This window comes from Podarcis raffonei, chromosome 2 (genome assembly GCF_027172205.1).
Source record: "Podarcis raffonei isolate rPodRaf1 chromosome 2, rPodRaf1.pri, whole genome shotgun sequence".
Lineage (NCBI taxonomy): Eukaryota > Metazoa > Chordata > Lepidosauria > Squamata > Lacertidae > Podarcis > Podarcis raffonei.
This window is the reverse complement of record NC_070603.1, coordinates 114,881,823-114,899,869: the sequence shown is the minus strand read 5'-3', so window position 1 is coordinate 114,899,869 and position 18,047 is coordinate 114,881,823. Positions and strand designations below refer to the sequence as shown.

General features: G+C 44.8%; 1 protein-coding gene across 1 annotated transcript; it reads right to left on the bottom strand.

The window, feature by feature from the left end:
* Positions 1–1,551: 1,551 nt before the first annotated feature.
* LOC128408771 (E3 ubiquitin-protein ligase TRIM11-like) lies at positions 1,552–16,490 on the bottom strand. Its single transcript, XM_053378792.1, has 10 exons — positions 16,299–16,490; positions 10,128–10,226; positions 9,280–9,290; positions 7,220–7,688; positions 5,593–5,688; positions 5,054–5,314; positions 4,393–4,415; positions 3,788–3,906; positions 2,597–2,629; positions 1,552–2,200 (listed from the first exon to the last, which is right to left on the bottom strand). The coding sequence occupies exons 1-10, from the start codon at positions 16,488–16,490 to the stop codon at positions 1,683–1,685; spliced, it is 1,821 nt and encodes a 606-aa protein (XP_053234767.1). The 3' UTR covers positions 1,552–1,682.
* Positions 16,491–18,047: the final 1,557 nt, after the last annotated feature.

Sequence of the window (18,047 nt, the reverse complement as noted above, 5' to 3'; positions counted from 1 at the left end):
AGCAGCCACTTGGAGATTTTGAAGGAGAGGAAAACACTTCTGGTCTATAAAGCAGAAACAGAAATTGAAAGCACCTGTTTGTCAGTATCACTAGGACTCGGAAATGAATGAGTCCTAGAAGCATGGGTGTAGCCAAGGGGGGCAGAGTAAATATACATAGCAAATTGAGCTTCTGCCCCCCCCAAAAAAGACCTGCCACCCTAACAAAAAACCTGAATACGCTCAGGCCTAGAAACAATTGTTTTTGGGGGGACAGTTAAATATTAAATTAATAATAGTAATAACAATAATAATAATTTTATTCATACACCACCCATCTGGCTGGGTTTGGGGTCTGGAGCACCTTTTCCTACAACAGATTATACAGCCCCATACGCTGTTTGAAGATTCAGTAAAATCTCTCATATTGTTGCAGAAATAAATGGATACACATTACCACATGCCCCCAAGAGGGGGTTGCCAAGGTTTGCTTTGTCTCTTTTTTAAAAAGAGATGATTTATGGGTTGTCGTTTGGTCCTGCAGTCCCCAGTGACGCACCCTTGGGCACACCCACCGCTACTTTATTCTATTTTAATGAATGAGATTGGGGGGGGGGACTTCCTGTATTTTGACAGGGGGTGGCCAGGGTCTTTTTTGTCTCTTTAAAAATAAGAATGTTCTAGGCATTTCCCCGCTTGCTGGGAGTTTCTGCAATCATCCCGCCTGAAGTGTTAGAAATCCCCCAGGCAGGTTTTGCAACTGGCGCAGGTCCAATTGCGACCACGTCAATTCTGGATGGCCTCTCTAGCTAGCTTTCTTCTTTTTAACTTGTAAAATCAAATAAAAAGTAAGGAAAAGATTATCACATTACCAAATAAGAGATTTCTCTGAATCCCTCGACTTCCCCTCCATGGGTCCTATTGTCTACATTTTCAACTACATATTATTACATAATCCATATTTTCTATCTGTCCATAATATCTATTGTATTAGTTACATTACAGGTGTTATTAAAATCCTGCTAATGTTTTCATCTGCTTACAGTGGCCCCCTAAATAAATTATAAACTTTCCCCATTCTTTCTTGAAATTATTGTCTTCTTGATTCCTGAGCTTTCCGGTCAGTTTTGCCATTTCGGCATATTATAACAGCTTGATTTGCCATTTCTCTCTGGCCGCTCTAGCTTTCTTAAGGAGGCATGCAAAAGAGATTATTTATCAATGTTTTAATGTGCTGTAAACCTCCTTGAGATTTTTTTCTTTAAAATATAAAGCTGTATAGAAACAAAATGAAACAGAATGATAATGATAACGAATGGCATTGCCTCTCCCAAAATGGTGCCCATACATTCCATTGTGGTGACTGTAACATAGGTTACATTTGGCGATTCGCTTATATATCTAAGCTGCATATTTCTGTTTTGTGAAATTGGTAATTTGTGCCCCCTGCCATGGTTTCCAGGATTGCCAAAGGTGCCCCTAGGCCAGATTTAGCCTCAGGCTCCCAGATCATGAGGCGAGGCAAGCCAAGCAGATATGCAATGGAAAAATAAAAAATCTGACACATTCTAGCACTTGTCATCTCTTTAATGCCATCTACACACAGAAGCGCACACAATCCTTTGATTTTTTAAAAAATCAAGAAACGATCTGCAAGTTACTTTTCCACACATTTCTCTTCCTTTTCTGGAGGGGTGGCCAGACTAGTGTGTCACCGGAGGCAGTTCAAAGCAAGTTTCTGGCCCCATGCAAAAGATGGGCAGAAGGGGCTCCCCAGAGAATTCAGCGTTTGCAAAGGTATTGAGTAATTCTCCTGTATCAGCATCAAAAAAGAGAATTTGGCGCCCTGCATAGTTAACAGTCGCCCGGAACCTCCTCAGCTTTGGCGCAGGAGGCGGCAGAGAGCGGCGGGTAGACCTGCCCTTGCCATCTGTCTGCCCCATTCCCCAGATGCCTACACCAGGGTAAAAGCTGTCCAAGCCCTTTCTCCTCACAGACTTTCGGGCAACCCCCACAGCCCAGATGTCGTCAGTTCCTATGGTGACTTCCCAGTAGTGCCTCCCTGCTGTAAACTCCTCACACCCCAGCACGAAGGGACGTCCGCTGAATCTCTCGGGATTGTCCGGCAGCTCTTGATGTGCCTCTCCCCACCTCGCACTTCGACGATCCTCAGACAGGATCAGGTTGGGATGAGCGGTGTCCGGGTCCAGAGTTACACTTGCTATTGGCGTCGCGAGGAGACAAAGGAAGAGAAAAGCAAAGAGGAATCAGCTGGGAGGATAGACATTGTGAGCTTAGATCCACTCCAGGGATCATTGAGGAAGGGGGTTCCTTTCCTGACTGGACTGTGGGCCTACCCACGGCTTTGCTGCTAGCGTAGCCCAGCTTTGGCCCTCTGTCCAACTTCAAAAGCTCTTTGAAGCCTCCATTCTCTCTCCCAACAGCCAACTGACCAAGGATGAAGAAGGGGAGCAATAAAAAGGTTGGGATCTTAGAAAAGGAGTGACTTTGGACTCTGGTTCCGTCCACTGTGGCCCCACTAGCTATCAGCACGTTGGTCCCAACAGCTCCCCCCGATGGATAACTATGATTGATTGATTGAGACTCCTCAGCTTACCTTTCTGCAGAGAGAGTCCTGATGTTAGAGTGCCTGTGAAACGGAAAGCAAGAGAGATTAAGCATCACACACCGTCCTGCCGTTAATGAATGTTATAGCACAGAAAGAGTCAGCTGATTATAGTCATAATCCCCTTTCTTGTAAATTGAAGACATTGGTTCGAGTCCTACCCTCCAGAGCAGAAGACAATCTTGCTCCATCTTACATGCCCTTTAGGTATTTGAAGATGGCTATCATATCGCCCTCTAAGTCTGCTTTTTTCCAGGCTAAACATGCCTAACTCCCTCAACCATTCCTCGGTTTCCAGAAGCTTGTTTGTCTTTTTACTTGTTTCCAAATAATCACTTTTGACTTCTGCTTATGAGATCCTTTGTGTCTCTCAGCATACACAAGAGTAACTACCATCTGCTTTTGAAAATCTGCCTCTTACAAAGTTATTGCCTTAAAGCGTTGGAGACTTAGGCCTGGCTAAACTTCTGTTATGACATAGTGTCACTGAAACCACCAAACTGATCATTTAGGTCTTGAAATCTAGAACATGGGCAATTGAAATTAAGTAATTTGGACTCTATAATTGGCTGTATTGTTTTTTGTTTTTGAACGTGGTAAGATGTGGCTTGATTTGTTATTAATATGGATTTCCCCTCTCTTTATTGGAAAATGAATAAAAATTAATTACAAAAAATAGAAACCACCAAACTGATCATTATATTACTCACTATATTCTTGCACACACACACCCCCCAAGTTGGGCCTTAAGTCATACAAAGCTTCAGCCACAGAGGTGTGTGAGTTTTTTCAAGTGTTCCTGCATAAATCTGCATGTGGGTAAGACACTGTTGCTGAAGAAATAAACATGTTGCCTTCATGCTTAGATGATGAAGACCAGAGAGTAGGAAGTCGTGGCCTTCACAATGTTGCTGGACTCTGATTATCAGCTGGGCTGATGGGAGTTGGAGTCCAAAACAAACGGAAGGCACCAGGCTGAGAGAGGCAGTCTCAGCAAATGGCATTTTGAGCTGTGGTTGCTGGACCTCCTTTCTCCCTCAGTGAAATTTAAAGTTACCTTCCCTACTGACCCTCAAGTTCAATTTTTCTGGCTCTCTTAGCATTACAGAGGACACCTTGAGTTTTTCCTCAACCCCATGTGGACCAATTAAATATCTAGCATGAAATTCTTGCAGCCATTACCTTTGAACTGCTCTACGACAGCTTCCAGAAATGGATTTATATCATGGAGGTCCCAAACTTTCCACACCAATTCAAGAGGGAAAATGTTGGGAGGCTCAAATGCCTGTCTCCCCTCATGCCTGTGGAGAAATAAAAGGTTTAAATATGCCAGCTGGCTCTCCATCCAACCTCAAATTCCCAAAGGAACCAATAGGAGGAGAGGGGAGAGGATCACAAAGGTCTCAAGAAACTGGCTGGTCAGATTCAAGGTGAAAAAGAAGAGGACAGCAGAAACATATACTGAAATAAGCAGTGCAGGGAATAAAAGTGTGAACAATGGTTTGTTGCTTTCTTAGATACATCCCTGTTTTGGAAGACTGTTGAGACTACCAGGTGGAAACAGAAAGAAAGGAAAGAGAATCAGAAACGAGAGATAGAAACTGAGAAAAGGAAGTTTGGAAGTGAAAATAGGAACTTTAGAAAAAAGTGGGCCCCTATTGATTTGTTAAAAGTTGGAGGTCACAAAGACCCATACTGTTTCCTTGGGAACAACGGGTGTTTTTCCTGCAGTCCACACCCTTCACAGAACCGCAAAGTGCAAAGGAAAAGAAGAGGGATCTGCTTACCTCTGCAAAGTGCTTCTAACATCCTGCAGGGGAAAGAGAAAAAGAAGAGAACTCAGCATCCATGACTGGCCATACATTGAAGCCCATGCCCCATGCCCCAGTCCAAGCAGGGTAATGTCATAAAATCAGAACACAGCCTCTTAAATGAAGCCCTGAGCAGGAACAAAAGAGGACCAGTAAAGGATCAGACCAAGGGGTCCACCTATTTTCAGCCCAACTCAGGTAATATAACCACAGAAGGGAAAACTTCTTAAAAGAAGCCCTGAAATGACAAACTGTCCCACACCTTAAAAGGCACAAAATAGGGCTCTGTTCATTGCAGGGATCAGGCTGAGGGATCCACCCAAGCCAGACCCCTCTTGGCAAGAGCAGATTCTGTGAAGCTCACAAACAGGCCAGGAAGGCAACATCACTAATTTGGGAGCAGACCCATCATCAGGCAAGAGCAGAAAACATCTGATTCCATCATTGTTAAGTAACAAATTAAGGTGCGCATTCTCTCCTTGTCCTCTTAGATGCTCCTGCACCTAACATAAGAGAACCAGCTACCAGCTCCACAAAACCAAGCAACGTCATTTTTGTATAATGATAGAGGCAGAGACTGGTCTGGTCGTGGCCTTGACCTGGAGAAAAGCTTGGGCTGCTTATGCCACTCTCCTACCTGCAGGAATTCACTGGGGGGCTGCTGAAGCTTCTCCTCCAGCTCCCGGATGATATTTTGAAGAGAGTCGAGTTCTCTGGAGAGCCAGCCCAGCTGCTCATTCGATTTCCTCGCAATCTCATCCTCCAACTCTTCCATCTGCTTCAGCAGCTGGTTTTCCCATTTTTCCAAAAACAAGTGTAGCTCCTTAAACTCACCCTTCATCTTCTGCCTAGCTGATATTACTTTTCTCTGGAAGAAACATGTGGAAAGAAAAACAGGCTGTTACCAACATTGCCACTCCATCTGCAGCATAAAGAGGGTTTGAGGATTACTGCAGGGGAACAGGCTGGGTGCTTCTGAATTTTTGTATTTTCACAGATGATGCGTCAGTTTTCAAGCAAAGGAAAATTTTCCTTCCCATCAGAACAGACGTCCCCAAACAAATAGGCATCTAAAAGAGTAGACCTTCCTGATGGCTTCAGTATGTTATTTTAATTCTCTCCCAAGCCTTAATTCTTTTTCTTATTTGCTTACTTCCCTGTAAGAGCGACACTTACAACCAAGAATAAACTTTTATCTCCTGTCCATGTTTTTTTCGCCCGAATTTCTGCCTCCTCCTTCTTCAGAGTCTTCAGGAACCCGCAGAGCTGATCCTGAAAAGAAAAACCAAAGTTTTCATTTGGGTCCTGGTGAGAGGTTTATTGGAGATAATCATCAAAATCATCGTTGAGACAGAGAGAAGAAAAGGAAAGCGAGAGGACAGTTGAATTATGTTATTGTTTCCTGGTTTTTGAGACTGCAGAGCCGGCTTCTGCCATCCAGAGTATTGAGCCTACGACAGATGCAACTGATGAGTGTTATGGAGAAATGTTGAGAAAAGACCCAGAAAGCCCCTTCTCCAGAAAATGTCATTCTCTTTCTATCACAGGTTGGATTTCCTTCTTTTTTTAAAATTATCATTCAAACAATTTGCCCACTAATGCAAATAAAAGCTACCATACTGCAGGATGGGTATGGTGGCTGAGAAAGTGTTGTCATGTTTGTCCTGGAAAGCATTGTTGATATTCTAACATGCAAGGAGCGGAAGAGTTTATGTCAACCCTGCAGTCTAGGATTGCTACGAAGTCTTAGTCCCTGCGGGTTATTTTTTTTAGGGAATGCAATTGTGGGGGTTAGTTGATTGTTGCAGCATTGGGGCCAGTAGGGGTTTGTTAAAGCTGTTGGAATACACTGCTTGCACTGCAAGCCTAAGATCAAACACCAGTGGTAGACCTACATTAACACAACTGGTTTAAAACTCATGACTCTTGAGTTCTTTGCATAGTTTAGGGCTGGCAACAGGAGAAAGGAGGGTTGTTTTATGCCTCTAATGTTTTTTGTTGTTGAAGGACAGTACTTGTATATATAAATAGAATTACAGACATGGAAATACCACCAAGAAGGGAAAACTGCACCTCTTGATATGAGCCATCACAATATTTTTGTCCTTTATAACAGCTAGCATCTCTGATATGCCCAAAACACCAGCCTTCTAGGTTTTATTATTTGCTTGCCTTTCTAAAGCAATTGTACATTTATTTCCATTCCAAAATAAATTGATGTACCGGTATTAATTCTTTCCATTTTTTTCAATGCTTGCTCTGCTATTAGTATTATCAGATTCTGAAAGGGGAAATTCGGTTTGTACTCATTTGAGCTGCATTTATTTTTCCTAGAAAGGCCACCTTAACAGCGTTCAATCTTTCTAGATCAGCTTTTATTATCATAGCTAATATGCATATCCAGTAGAGTCTTAAGAGGCATAGGAAGCCATAGTCCCCTAAAAGCCAGAATCTTTCCAAGGATGTGTAAAATATAATTAGTTGAGAGGCCTCCTGAGCATGTGCAGAGTCAGTTGACAGCAGATGGCATCCCTCACACCTAGGATTAGAGGGATAAATGCTCACTCAGTGGAGACAGGGGTTTGTGGACAGCCTTTAACCTTGATCGCTAACTGGCTCAGTTTGTTAGAGCATGGTGCTTATAACATGACGGTTGCAGGTTCGATCCCCTTGTGGGACAAGTGCATCTTCCTGCATTGCAGGGGGGTGGACTAGATCGTCAGGATCTTTTCCAAGTCTACAATTCTATGATTTTAATTCCCATCATATATACTAGCCGTTCCTATTAATGGTTCATTCTTACCTTGTAGTCTTGGAAGGCTTCTTCCACAGGAACCACCCTGTGGCCGCTGTGCCCTTGGGATATGTCACACTCCCCACAAAAGGGGCCTTCATCATCCCGGCAAAAGAGGTCCAGGGTCTTCTGGTGCCTCTGACATTCTGAGCGCCTCCTTTGAGTATCTCTCTCCTCAAAATGATCCCACTCACTGATGATTCCGACCATATTTGTGAGAAGCCTGTTTCGCGTGTAGTCTGTTTTTACAGCCTTTCTGCACTCGGGGCACCTGGTTTTCTTACCAGACTCCTCCCAGCACCTCAAGATGCAGCTTTCACAGAAGTTGTGCCTGCAGCCCAGTTCCACCGGACGCGTGAAGTAACTGAGGCAGATGGAGCAGGTGACTTCACTCCGGATCCTCTTCCTGTACCTCTCCTCAGCCATGGCTCCACTCCTGTTGAGAGGGACCACTCTCCTTCTCCAGAAGCAGCCGCACCTGGAAGAGAGATGGAGCAGAGTTAGGATCCCTGTGAACTTTAATCTAAAATGGGAAATGTAAGCCCTGCCCCATCCGCATGGACCTTCTCAGCAGTGGCAACCGCCCTATGCAACGCCCTCCCATCAGATGTCAAGGAGATGAAAGAAATACACAACTTTTAGAAGATATAGAAGGCAGCCCTGTATTGGGAAGCTTTTAATGTTTGACGTTTTATTACATTTTATATGTGGGATCAAAGAAATGCATCTCCTACACCTGGAAAGAAAGATGATCACCCTCCCTCAAGTATTTAGGAAAGGCAAATCTCATCACAAGAACTACAAAGGGGGACAGATTCCTCCTCGCCAGAACAGCCATGGGGTCTGTTGCTCAGTGGGTATCACGCCCCACCGCGCACCGCGGCTGGAGCCCAAGATTCCCTGCCGCATCACCCCCTGGCCAGCCAATCGGCTCGTTCTGAGGGCGTGGCCTGCCTTATTTAAGGCGGGAGGGGCTCTCCCTCTTTGCCGCCTGCCAGCTATTCCGGTTTTTTGCCACCCTCCAACCCTATAAGGTTTTCGTCCTGCATCTGCTTTGTAGACCAAAGGTCCTAGCTCAATTCTTAAAATCTCCAGGAAGGATTGGGAGGGACCCATGTCTGCAACCTGAACTGCAATTGCCCAATGGACAGCTGCAAAATTGCCGGTGGTCTTGGCAAACCACTTAATGAGTTGCTTTGGTTTGATTCCTGCATTGTAGGGGGTTGGTCTAGATCAGTGTTTTCCAACCTTGGGCCTCCAGCTGTTTTTGAACTACAATTCCCATCATCCCTGACCACTGGTCTTGCTAGCTAGGGATGATGGGAGTTGTAGTCCAAAAACAGCTGGAGGCCCAAGGTTGGGAAACACTGGTCTAGATAACCCTTGGGTCCCTTTCAACTCTGCAATTCTACGACTCTATTATTTTCTTGCCTGTTTTAGCAATTCCAATGCACTGTGTTCAATGATTTTGAATTGCATTCTGTTGTTTCATATATATATATATTTGCACGGTATTTTAATACGTTTGCAATTTGCATTCCAAGTAATTCAAAATTTAATGCAATAAAAATGTAAGAAACATGGCAATAAAAAATACAATCGAAAATCAACATGGATATTTAATTTACCACCTCAGTTAAACTTGCCATTGAAGTTTTTCGGCATGTGGGAAAACCCTGGTCCAGAAACAACTTCCTTTGTATTTTATTTTAACACAAACACCACTTTTTTTAAAAAAAAAATCTCTAGGCAGTTGACAATAAGGATTTATGTTTAAAAGACACGGCAGAGGAGGTAAACGGGGGGCTGGATGTGAGAGAGGCACTTTTAACTTCATTTTTAAAAATCATCATGAGGATGGTTCCCATGATGTAGATCACAAGAGGACGCCGTATTATTTGCCGAGTTTCTTAGCTGCTGTGTACAAAAACTTGGCTCTTACCGAATTAGCCAGGTAAAAGATGGAGAGGTTAAATCGGCTAAAATCCAGGTGTAAACACAAAGCAAAACCGCGTGCACTAGGAAAATCCTAAAATGCTCAACACAAATAGGAGCAGTTCCTGACCAACCGTGGCAAGTGCTAAAAAGGGCGTGGATGGCGCTGGAATTTTTGGGAGCTAAACTCCCCGACCCGCGCGCGCCCCAAAAACCCGCACCTGGAGACGCAGGATTTGAACCCGTGACCTTCTGCACGCAAAGCAGATGAGAGAAGACGGACACACAGATTGAAGTTACGGCTTCTTGAGATATTCATCTGCCTCTTCTCCCGCCCCGCTCCGTTTTTCTTCCTAATTTAACAGTAATTTCTAAGAAATCTGAACCCTTCATTTCACATACAGGTTTTCTATAGCTCACTCAGCTCGCGGAAAGAAACCTGCAGTCCCAATTATTTTAAAGAATCGCCAGTGATGTCCAGGAAGGACAAAACCGAGGCCAGGGCGGAAGAACCACCGTCATTCATGTTCGCATGGCTAAATAAAACGCACCCACACGTGTCCTGTACCCGTGACGACATCTCCGCGCAAAGGACACGGAAAGGAGCCCGCAGCGTTACGCGCGAACTTGTTGAGACTTAAATCTCGCTGAACTCCTTTATGTTAGGAAACAAATATGGATGCTGAATTTGTAATTTTGTTTGTAATTTTTCTTTTTTTCTTTGGTTTTGGAAATAAAATTATTTTTTAAAAAAAATCTCGCTCAATTCCTTGATCAGGGTCTGCAAATGGGGTCCTAGAATAAATTTACCTTTATTTTTCCGTGTCCGGGCAGAGCAGAGAGAGGGAGCAAAGGAAAGAGAGGAGGTATTACAAAATAAAAGCCATTCACACGACCGTGTACACATATCCCCCGCGCGACATACTAGGAAAACGGGTCCTGCCGGGTGAGGGGCGCCTATTGAGCAATGAATCTCTCTCACCTTAGAGATCTTGAGGGACGAGATCGGTGAGCAAAGCGGATCCGAGCCGGAAAATCCTTCCGTCTCCACGTCCGGCCAAAGCAGGAATTCGTAGCGCTCCTAATCCGGCGAAGAGAGGAGCAAGGAGACCCCTTTTTGCCTGATCCGGAGCAGCAAGAGGAGAAGCCGAAGCAGCAGGCAACGAAATCAAAATCGCCGCCGCGAGAAAAGGAGCCAGTCAGAGACTGCAACTCTGTGGATGAATGGATAATGGTTGTGAATGGATAAGCGGGGGCGGGCCAACGCCGCTTCAGTTGGCAGCCAATCAGCTCTTGAGAGGCTCCAAAGTGCAGAACTGTGATCCTCATCCCTATGTATATGGAGAATTGGGGCAATCGTAATCAGGGAGCCAATCAATTCAGGCAAGGTCGCATCCCTGCTCTTATTCTGCATTCAAAGAGGGGGTGCGTGTCTGCATTTCAGAAAAGCATTTTATTGCATGATGTTCACATGTAATAGATATGATTTAAAATGCAATCAGCCACAACCAAAGCTTCTGGTCTATCTATTCTTTGTGGGGAGCGGGAGCGGAACAGCAGCTTAAAGTTAGAACCGATAGTTCAGAGCATGTTTATGGGCTTTGGAGCCCAGAATTTCGTAGTCAGCAATATGCTGATGACACCCAGCTCTGCGTCCCCTTTACAGCATCTGCCGGTGAGGCAGCGCGTGTCCTGGACTTAGACATGGACTGGATTGGGTAAACCCCGACCCACATAATCGAGCGCACGAAACAGCACACGCACACCATTTGAAGGGCGACGTCCACCAACTTTGGGGCTGGCCGCCTCAAATGTTTTATATTTTATCTCCTGTGCCGGAGACAAATCTTGCAGATTTCGATCCTATCAGGCTGGGACTCCCTTAGGCACTGGGAGAGGCTAAGTATCTGGAGGCATCCCCGCCCCCCTTTTTGCAAAAACATTACGAGCGCGAGAGGGACTAGGATTGGATCTTCTACTCCTGAACAAAGCCACTTGCAATTGAATGAGATACACTTATCTCTTGCATGAAGCGACTGCCTTTCTTTCTTGCCTTGCAAGAATCGCTGCCCTGCCCTGCTTCAAAGGGTGTGTCTAAATGCAGGGAAGGGAGGGCTAGGGGTTATTGTTCTAATGTAGACAATGGAGATAAATTTTAATTTATTTTTTTAATTGTCCAGTAGCACCTTAGAGACCAACTAAGTTTGTTCTGGGTATAAGCTTTCGTGTGCATGCACACTTCTTCAGATACACTGAAACAGAACTCACCAGACCCTTATATATATAGTGGGAAGTTGGGGAGGGGTTTTTCTCAGAAGGGTAGTAGGAGATGAGTGGTTGACTCAATGGGTATGGTAAACCTGTTGACTACTGTTAACGACTGCAATTAGTCCTACAGGAAAAAGCAAGGGATAGTATAAAGGTAAAGGGATCCCTGACCATTAGGTCCAGTTGCGGACAACTCTGGGGTTGCAGCGCTCATCTCTCTTTACTGGCCGAGGGAGCCGGCGTACAGCTTCCGGGTCATGTGGCCAGCATGACTAAGCCGCTTGTGGCAAACCAAAGCAGCACACGAAAATGCCGTTTACCTTCTTGCCGGAGCAGTACCTATTTATCTACTTGCACTTTGACGTGCTGTCGAACTGCTAGGTTGGCAGGAGCAGTTGCAGGAGCAAGTCGTGGGGATTCAAAACGCCGACCTTCTGATCGGCAAGCCCTAGGCTCTGTGGTTTAACCCACAGTGCCACCCGCGTCCCAAGTCCAGTAGCACCTTAGAGACCAACTAAGTTTGTTCTTGGTATGAGCTTTCGTGTGCATGCACACTTCTTCAGATACACTGAAACAGAAGTCACCAGACCCTTATATATAGTGAGAGGGTGGGGAGGGGTATTACTCAGAAGGGAGGTGGGAATGGGTGATTAGCTGATAGGTGTGGTAAACCTGTTGAGGACTGCAATTGGTCTTACAGGAAAAAGCAAGGGGTGAGATGGCTAAAAATAGCGTTATCATGTATAATGAGATAAGAATCGAATGTCTCTATTCCGACCAGGTCTCTCCATGGTTTTAAGTTTGGTAATAAGTTGCAATTCAGCAACTTCTCTTTCCAGTCTATTTCTGAAATTCTTTTGTAATAAGACAGCTATGAATCGTTCGAATCCCTACAACGGGGTGAGCTCCTGTTGCTTGGTCCCTGCTCCTGCCAACCTAGCAGTTCAAAAGCACGTCAAAGTGCAAGTAGATAAATAGGTACCGCTCTGGCCGGAAGGTAAACGGCGTTTCCGTGCGCTGCTCTGGTTTCCAGAAGCGGCTTAGTCATGGTGGCCACATGACCTGGAAGCTGTACGCCGGCTCCCTCGGCCAATAAAGCGAGATGAGCGCTGCAACCCCAGAGTCGGTCACGACTGGACCTAATGGTCAGGGGTCCCTTTACCCTCTACCTTTAAGATAGCTACAGTACTTTGAGATCTTGTATAGAATGTCCTGGGAGATTGAAGTGTTCTCCTACTGTTGGTCCAAATTTTCCGATGTGAGCAACCCTAGAATATATGCATACAGCACCCTTGGTTGGTTAGACAATACTAGGATCAAAATATTTGAAATCTCAGGTGACTCTGGAAACAACTAAACCAGCCTGGCGCTCAGTTCCATGTCTGTCTATTTACAACATGACCTACTTTTATAATGTTCCGATCCAAGCCCTGATGTTTCATCCACAAGGTCATTTAAAGTCACACTGTGTTGTGCACTTTCAAACAGCGTACTTGCACCTGCAGGTTTCTCTCATCGGTTTTCTGCATTCTGACTGCGACTGCAAGAGATTTTTGTGGGCTCTAAACATTACACTACACTGGCTTAGAGTCTTGTCCTCTGGGCAGCCACAGCTGCTGCCCCTGTTCTCTGAGCTGCCCCCCTGCCCCATAGAGAGGTGCCTCCTCACAAGCACCCCCTTGGCCAGGACCTGAGGCACCATTCGCCTGGGGCGCTTGTAGCCAGGGCTGCCTACAAAACAACCCCTAGGCACCCTCTTCCCTTCTTTTAGACCAGGGGTAGGCACCCTAAGGCCCGTGCCTTCTCAATCCAGTCTGGGAATCAGTGTCTTTTCATATGAGTAGAATGTGTCCTTTAATTTAAAATGCATCTCTGGGTTATTCGTTCTTGCAAGGCATGCCAGAAGGCAGTTGCTTTATGCAAGAGATAAGCGTATTAGATTCAATTGCAAATGGGCTGTTCAAGAGTAGAAGATCCAGTCAAAGTCCCACTCCCGCTGGTAATGCTTTTGCAAAAAGCGGGGAAATGAGTCAGCATGGGAACCAACTCCTATAAAATATAAAATATTTGAGGGGGTCAGCCCCCCACCCTAAGTTGGTGGATGTTGCCCTTCAAACAGTGTACAGTGGAACCTCAGGTTGCGAACGTGATCTGTGCGGGAGGCACATTCGCAACCTGCAGTGCCGTGTCTGTGCGGGTCGCGATTCGGAGCTTCTGCGCATGTGCGAGTGCCGAAACCCGGAAGTAACCCGTTCTGGTACTTCTGGGTTCGGTGCAGTGCGCAACTCAAAAACACGTAACCTGAAGCGTCTGTAACCCAAGGTACCACTGTACATGTGCTGTGTCATGTGATCAGTTATGTGGGTCGGGGTTTACCTAATCCAGTCCATTGCCAAGTCCATGACATTTGCTGCCTCACCTGCAGATGCTGTGTATTATCTTCTTTCTTCTTCTTTGGCGACCACTTGTAGCCGAGTAAGATTGTCTTCCATGAACACGGTCTTAACAGTGAGTCCGTAAGTGACTGTGGAGGCCAATTCTGGACCCACACGTCCTTCCACAGTGGGGACCTAGGTTTCCGGGTGGGAGTCGATCACAGTGAGGGTTTGCCAAGTGTGCCTTCCTCTTAGCACGTTTCTCCCTTTTGTCCTGAGTTTGATCATCTTCAAATCCCATGACACCTTTGGTAAAGGCTGTTCTCCAACTGGAGTGCTCGCAGGCCAGTGTTTCCCAGTTGTTGGTGTTTATACTACATTTTTTTAGATTTGCCTTGAGAGAGTCTTTGAACCTCTTTTGTTGACCACCAGCATTACGCTTTCCACTTTTAAGTTTGGAATAGAGTAGTTGCTTTGGAACACGATCATCAGGCATCCGCACAACATGACCAGTCCAACAAAGTTGATGTTGAAGAATCAGTGCTTCAAAACCATATTACTGTTGAATCAGCATATTGCTGACAACGCGCTCCAAAACTCTGGGCTCCAAACCCCATAAACATGCTCTTTGTTCTAACTTCAAGCTGCTGTTCTGCACCCCGCTTCCCTCAAAGAAAGGACAGACTAGCAGGTATAGTTGTTGTTGATTGAAAATTATGTTTTTTATAGGCAGTGCTTTTTTCCTGGGGGGACGCATACCCCTAAACATTTTGTGAATCTAAGTTTGGCCTCATTAAGGGGCAGTATTTCAATATGAGTAGGAAAGTGAGAGTACCCCTAAACATTTTTTTAAAGAAAAAAGCACTGATTTTTTGTGAAAATGCAATAAAATGATTTTCTGAAATGCAGACACCCCCCCCCAATGCAGAATAAGAACGGGAATGAGACATGCGCTGCTTCACCGGCAGATGCTGTAAAGGATATGCAGAGCTGGGTGTCATCAGCATATTGCTGACAAAAAAATTCTGGGCTCCAAACCCAATAAACATGCTCTGAACTATTGGTTCTAACTTTAAACTGCTGTTCCGCTCCCGCTCCCAACAAAGAAATGATAGACCAGAAGCTATGGTTGTTGCTGATTACATTTTAAATTATATCTATTATATGTGAACATCATGCAATAAAATGGGCAATTTTTATTTTTCAAAATTTTTATTGATTTTCCAAAATTTTAAACAAACAAACAAACAAACAAAAATCATAACTGAACTTGATCCAATCTTAGTAACATTGTTAAAAGACTTCCTCAAATCCCGCGAGCTGAATTTCAGTGTATATCATTGTAACAGTTTTCCAAAACCAATTTTTCTCCTAATATTAACTTATTCACTTAACATCTTTCTTTCATTTCATTTTAACTTGAAACATATTATTCTCTAACATCACATGCTTATACCCACAAGCTTATACCCAGAACAAACTTAGTTGGTCTCTAAGGTGCTACTGGACAATTAAAAAAATAAATTAAAATTTATCTCCATTGTCTACATTAGAACAATAACCCCTAGCCCTCCCTTCCCTGCATTTAGACACACCCTTTGAAGCAGGGCAGGGCAGCGATTCTTGCAAGGCAAGAAAGAAAGGCAGTCGCTTCATGCAAGAGATAAGTGTATCTCATTCAATTGCAAGTGGCTTTGTTCAGGAGTAGAAGATCCAATCCTAGTCCCTCTCGCGCTCGTAATGTTTTTGCAAAAAGGGGGGCGGGGATGCCTCCAGATACTTAGCCTCTCCCAGTGCCTAAGGGAGTCCCAGCCTGATAGGATCGAAATCTGCAAGATTTGTCTCCGGCACAGGAGATAAAATATAAAACATTTGAGGCGGCCAGCCCCAAAGTTGGTGGACGTCGCCCTTCAAATGGTGTGCGTGTGCTGTTTCGTGCGCTCGATTATGTGGGTCGGGGTTTACCCAATCCAGTCCATGTCTAAGTCCAGGACACGCGCTGCCTCACCGGCAGATGCTGTAAAGGGGACGCAGAGCTGGGTGTCATCAGCATATTGCTGACTACGAAATTCTGGGCTCCAAAGCCCATAAACATGCTCTGAACTATCGGTTCTAACTTTAAGCTGCTGTTCCGCTCCCGCTCCCCACAAAGACTAGATAGACCAGAAGCTTTGGTTGTGGCTGATTGCATTTTAAATCATATCTATTACATGTGAACATCATGCAATAAAATGCTTTTCTGAAATGCAGACACGCACCCCCTATAAGAGCAGGGATGCGACCTTGCCTGAATTGATTTGGCTCCCTGATTATGATTGCCCCAATTCTCCATATGTAGGGATAAGAATCGCAGATCTGCACTTTGGAGCCTCGCAAGAGCTGATTGGCTGCCAAGTGAAGCGGCGTTGGCCCGCCCCCGCTTATCCATTCACAACCATTATCCATTCATACACAGAGTTGCAGTCTCTGACTGGCTACTTTTCTCGAGGCGGCGATTTTGATTTCCTTGCCTGCTGCTTCTGCTCCGCCTCTTGCTGCTCCGGATCAGGCAAAAAGGGGTCTCCTTGCTCCTCTCTCCGCCGGATTAGAAGCGCTACGAATTCCTGCTTTGGCCGGACGTGGAGACGGAAGGATTCTCCGGCTCGGATCCGCTTTGCAGACCGATCTCGTCCCTCAAGATCTCTAAGGTGAGAGAGATTCATTGCTCAATAGGTGCGCCCCACTGGACCCTTTTCCCTAGTAAGTCGCGCGATAGGTATGCGTACCCGGTGGTGTGAATCGCTTTTATTTTGCGATGGGGTCGTTCACTTCTCTTACCCTCAGTTTTTCTTCCGTTGTTGTCACGTATCTCTTTCTTTGCTCCCTATCGCTGCTCTGCCTGGACTCGGAAAAATAAAGGCAATCTTTTTCTCCGACACCATTTGCAGACCCCGATCAAGGAGGTGAATGAGATTTATGGCTCAAAAAGGTCGCGCGTAACGCTGCGGGCTCCTTTCCGCGCCCTTTCCGCGGGGATGTCGTCACGTGTACACGATACGTGTGGGTGCGTTTTATTTAGTGATGGGAAGATGAATGATGGTGGTTCTTCGCCCCTGGCCTCGGTTTTGTCCTTCCTCGACATCACTGGCGATTCTTTAAAAGAATCGGGACTGCAGGTCTCTTTCCGCGACCTGAGTGAGCTGAGAAAACCTGTAAATGAAATGAAGGGTTCAGATTTCTAGCTCCCAAAAATTCCAGCGCCATCCCACCCTTTTTAGCACTTGCCACGATCTGCTCTTATTTTTTGTTGCCGGATGAGCGTTTTAGGACTTTCCTGTCGCACGCGGTTTTGCTTTGTGTTTACAAAATTTAGCCGATTTTAGCCGATTTAACCTCTCCATCTTTTACTCTGCTAATTCGATAAGAGGCACGTTTTTGTCCACAGCAGCTAAGAAACGCGGCAAATAATACGGCGTCCTCTTGTGATCTACATCATGGGAACCATCGTCATGAATGATTTAAAAAAATGAATGATTTAAAAAAATAAATGATGATTTAAAAAAATGTTTTACTACCAAGGAATTTCAGAAATAGACTGGAAAGAGAAGCTGCTGAATTGCAACTCATTACCAAACTTAAAACCATGGAGAGACCTGGTCTGAACAAAGACATTGGATTCTTATCTCATTATACATGACAAAGCCATTTTTCACCTTCTCACCCCTTGCTTTTTCCTGTAAGACCTATTGCAGTCGTTAAGAGTCGTCAACAGGCTCATCACAGCTATCTGCCAATCACCCATTCCCACCACCCTTCTGAGTAATACCCCTCCCCACCTTCTCACTATATAGAGGGATCTGGCAACTTCTGTTTCAAGTGTATCTGAAGAAGTGTGCATGCACACGAAAGTTCATACCAAGAACTAACTTAGTTGGTCTTTAAGGTGCTACTGGAAGGAAAAATTTTTTTTATTTTTTTTAATGAAGTTAAAAGTGCCTCTCTCACATCCAGCCGCCGGTTTTCCTCCTCTCCCATGTCCTTTAAACATAAATCTTTATTGTCAACTGCCTAGAGATTTCATTTTAAAAAGTGGTGTGTATGTGTTTAAATAAAATAAAATACAAAGGAAGCTGTTTCTGGACCAGGGTTTTTCCACACGGCGAAAAACTTCAATGGCAAGCTTAACTGAGGTGGTAAATTTAAATATCCATGTTGATTTTCGTTTGTATTTTTATTGCTGTGTTTCTTACATTTTTATTGCATTAAATTTTGAATTACTG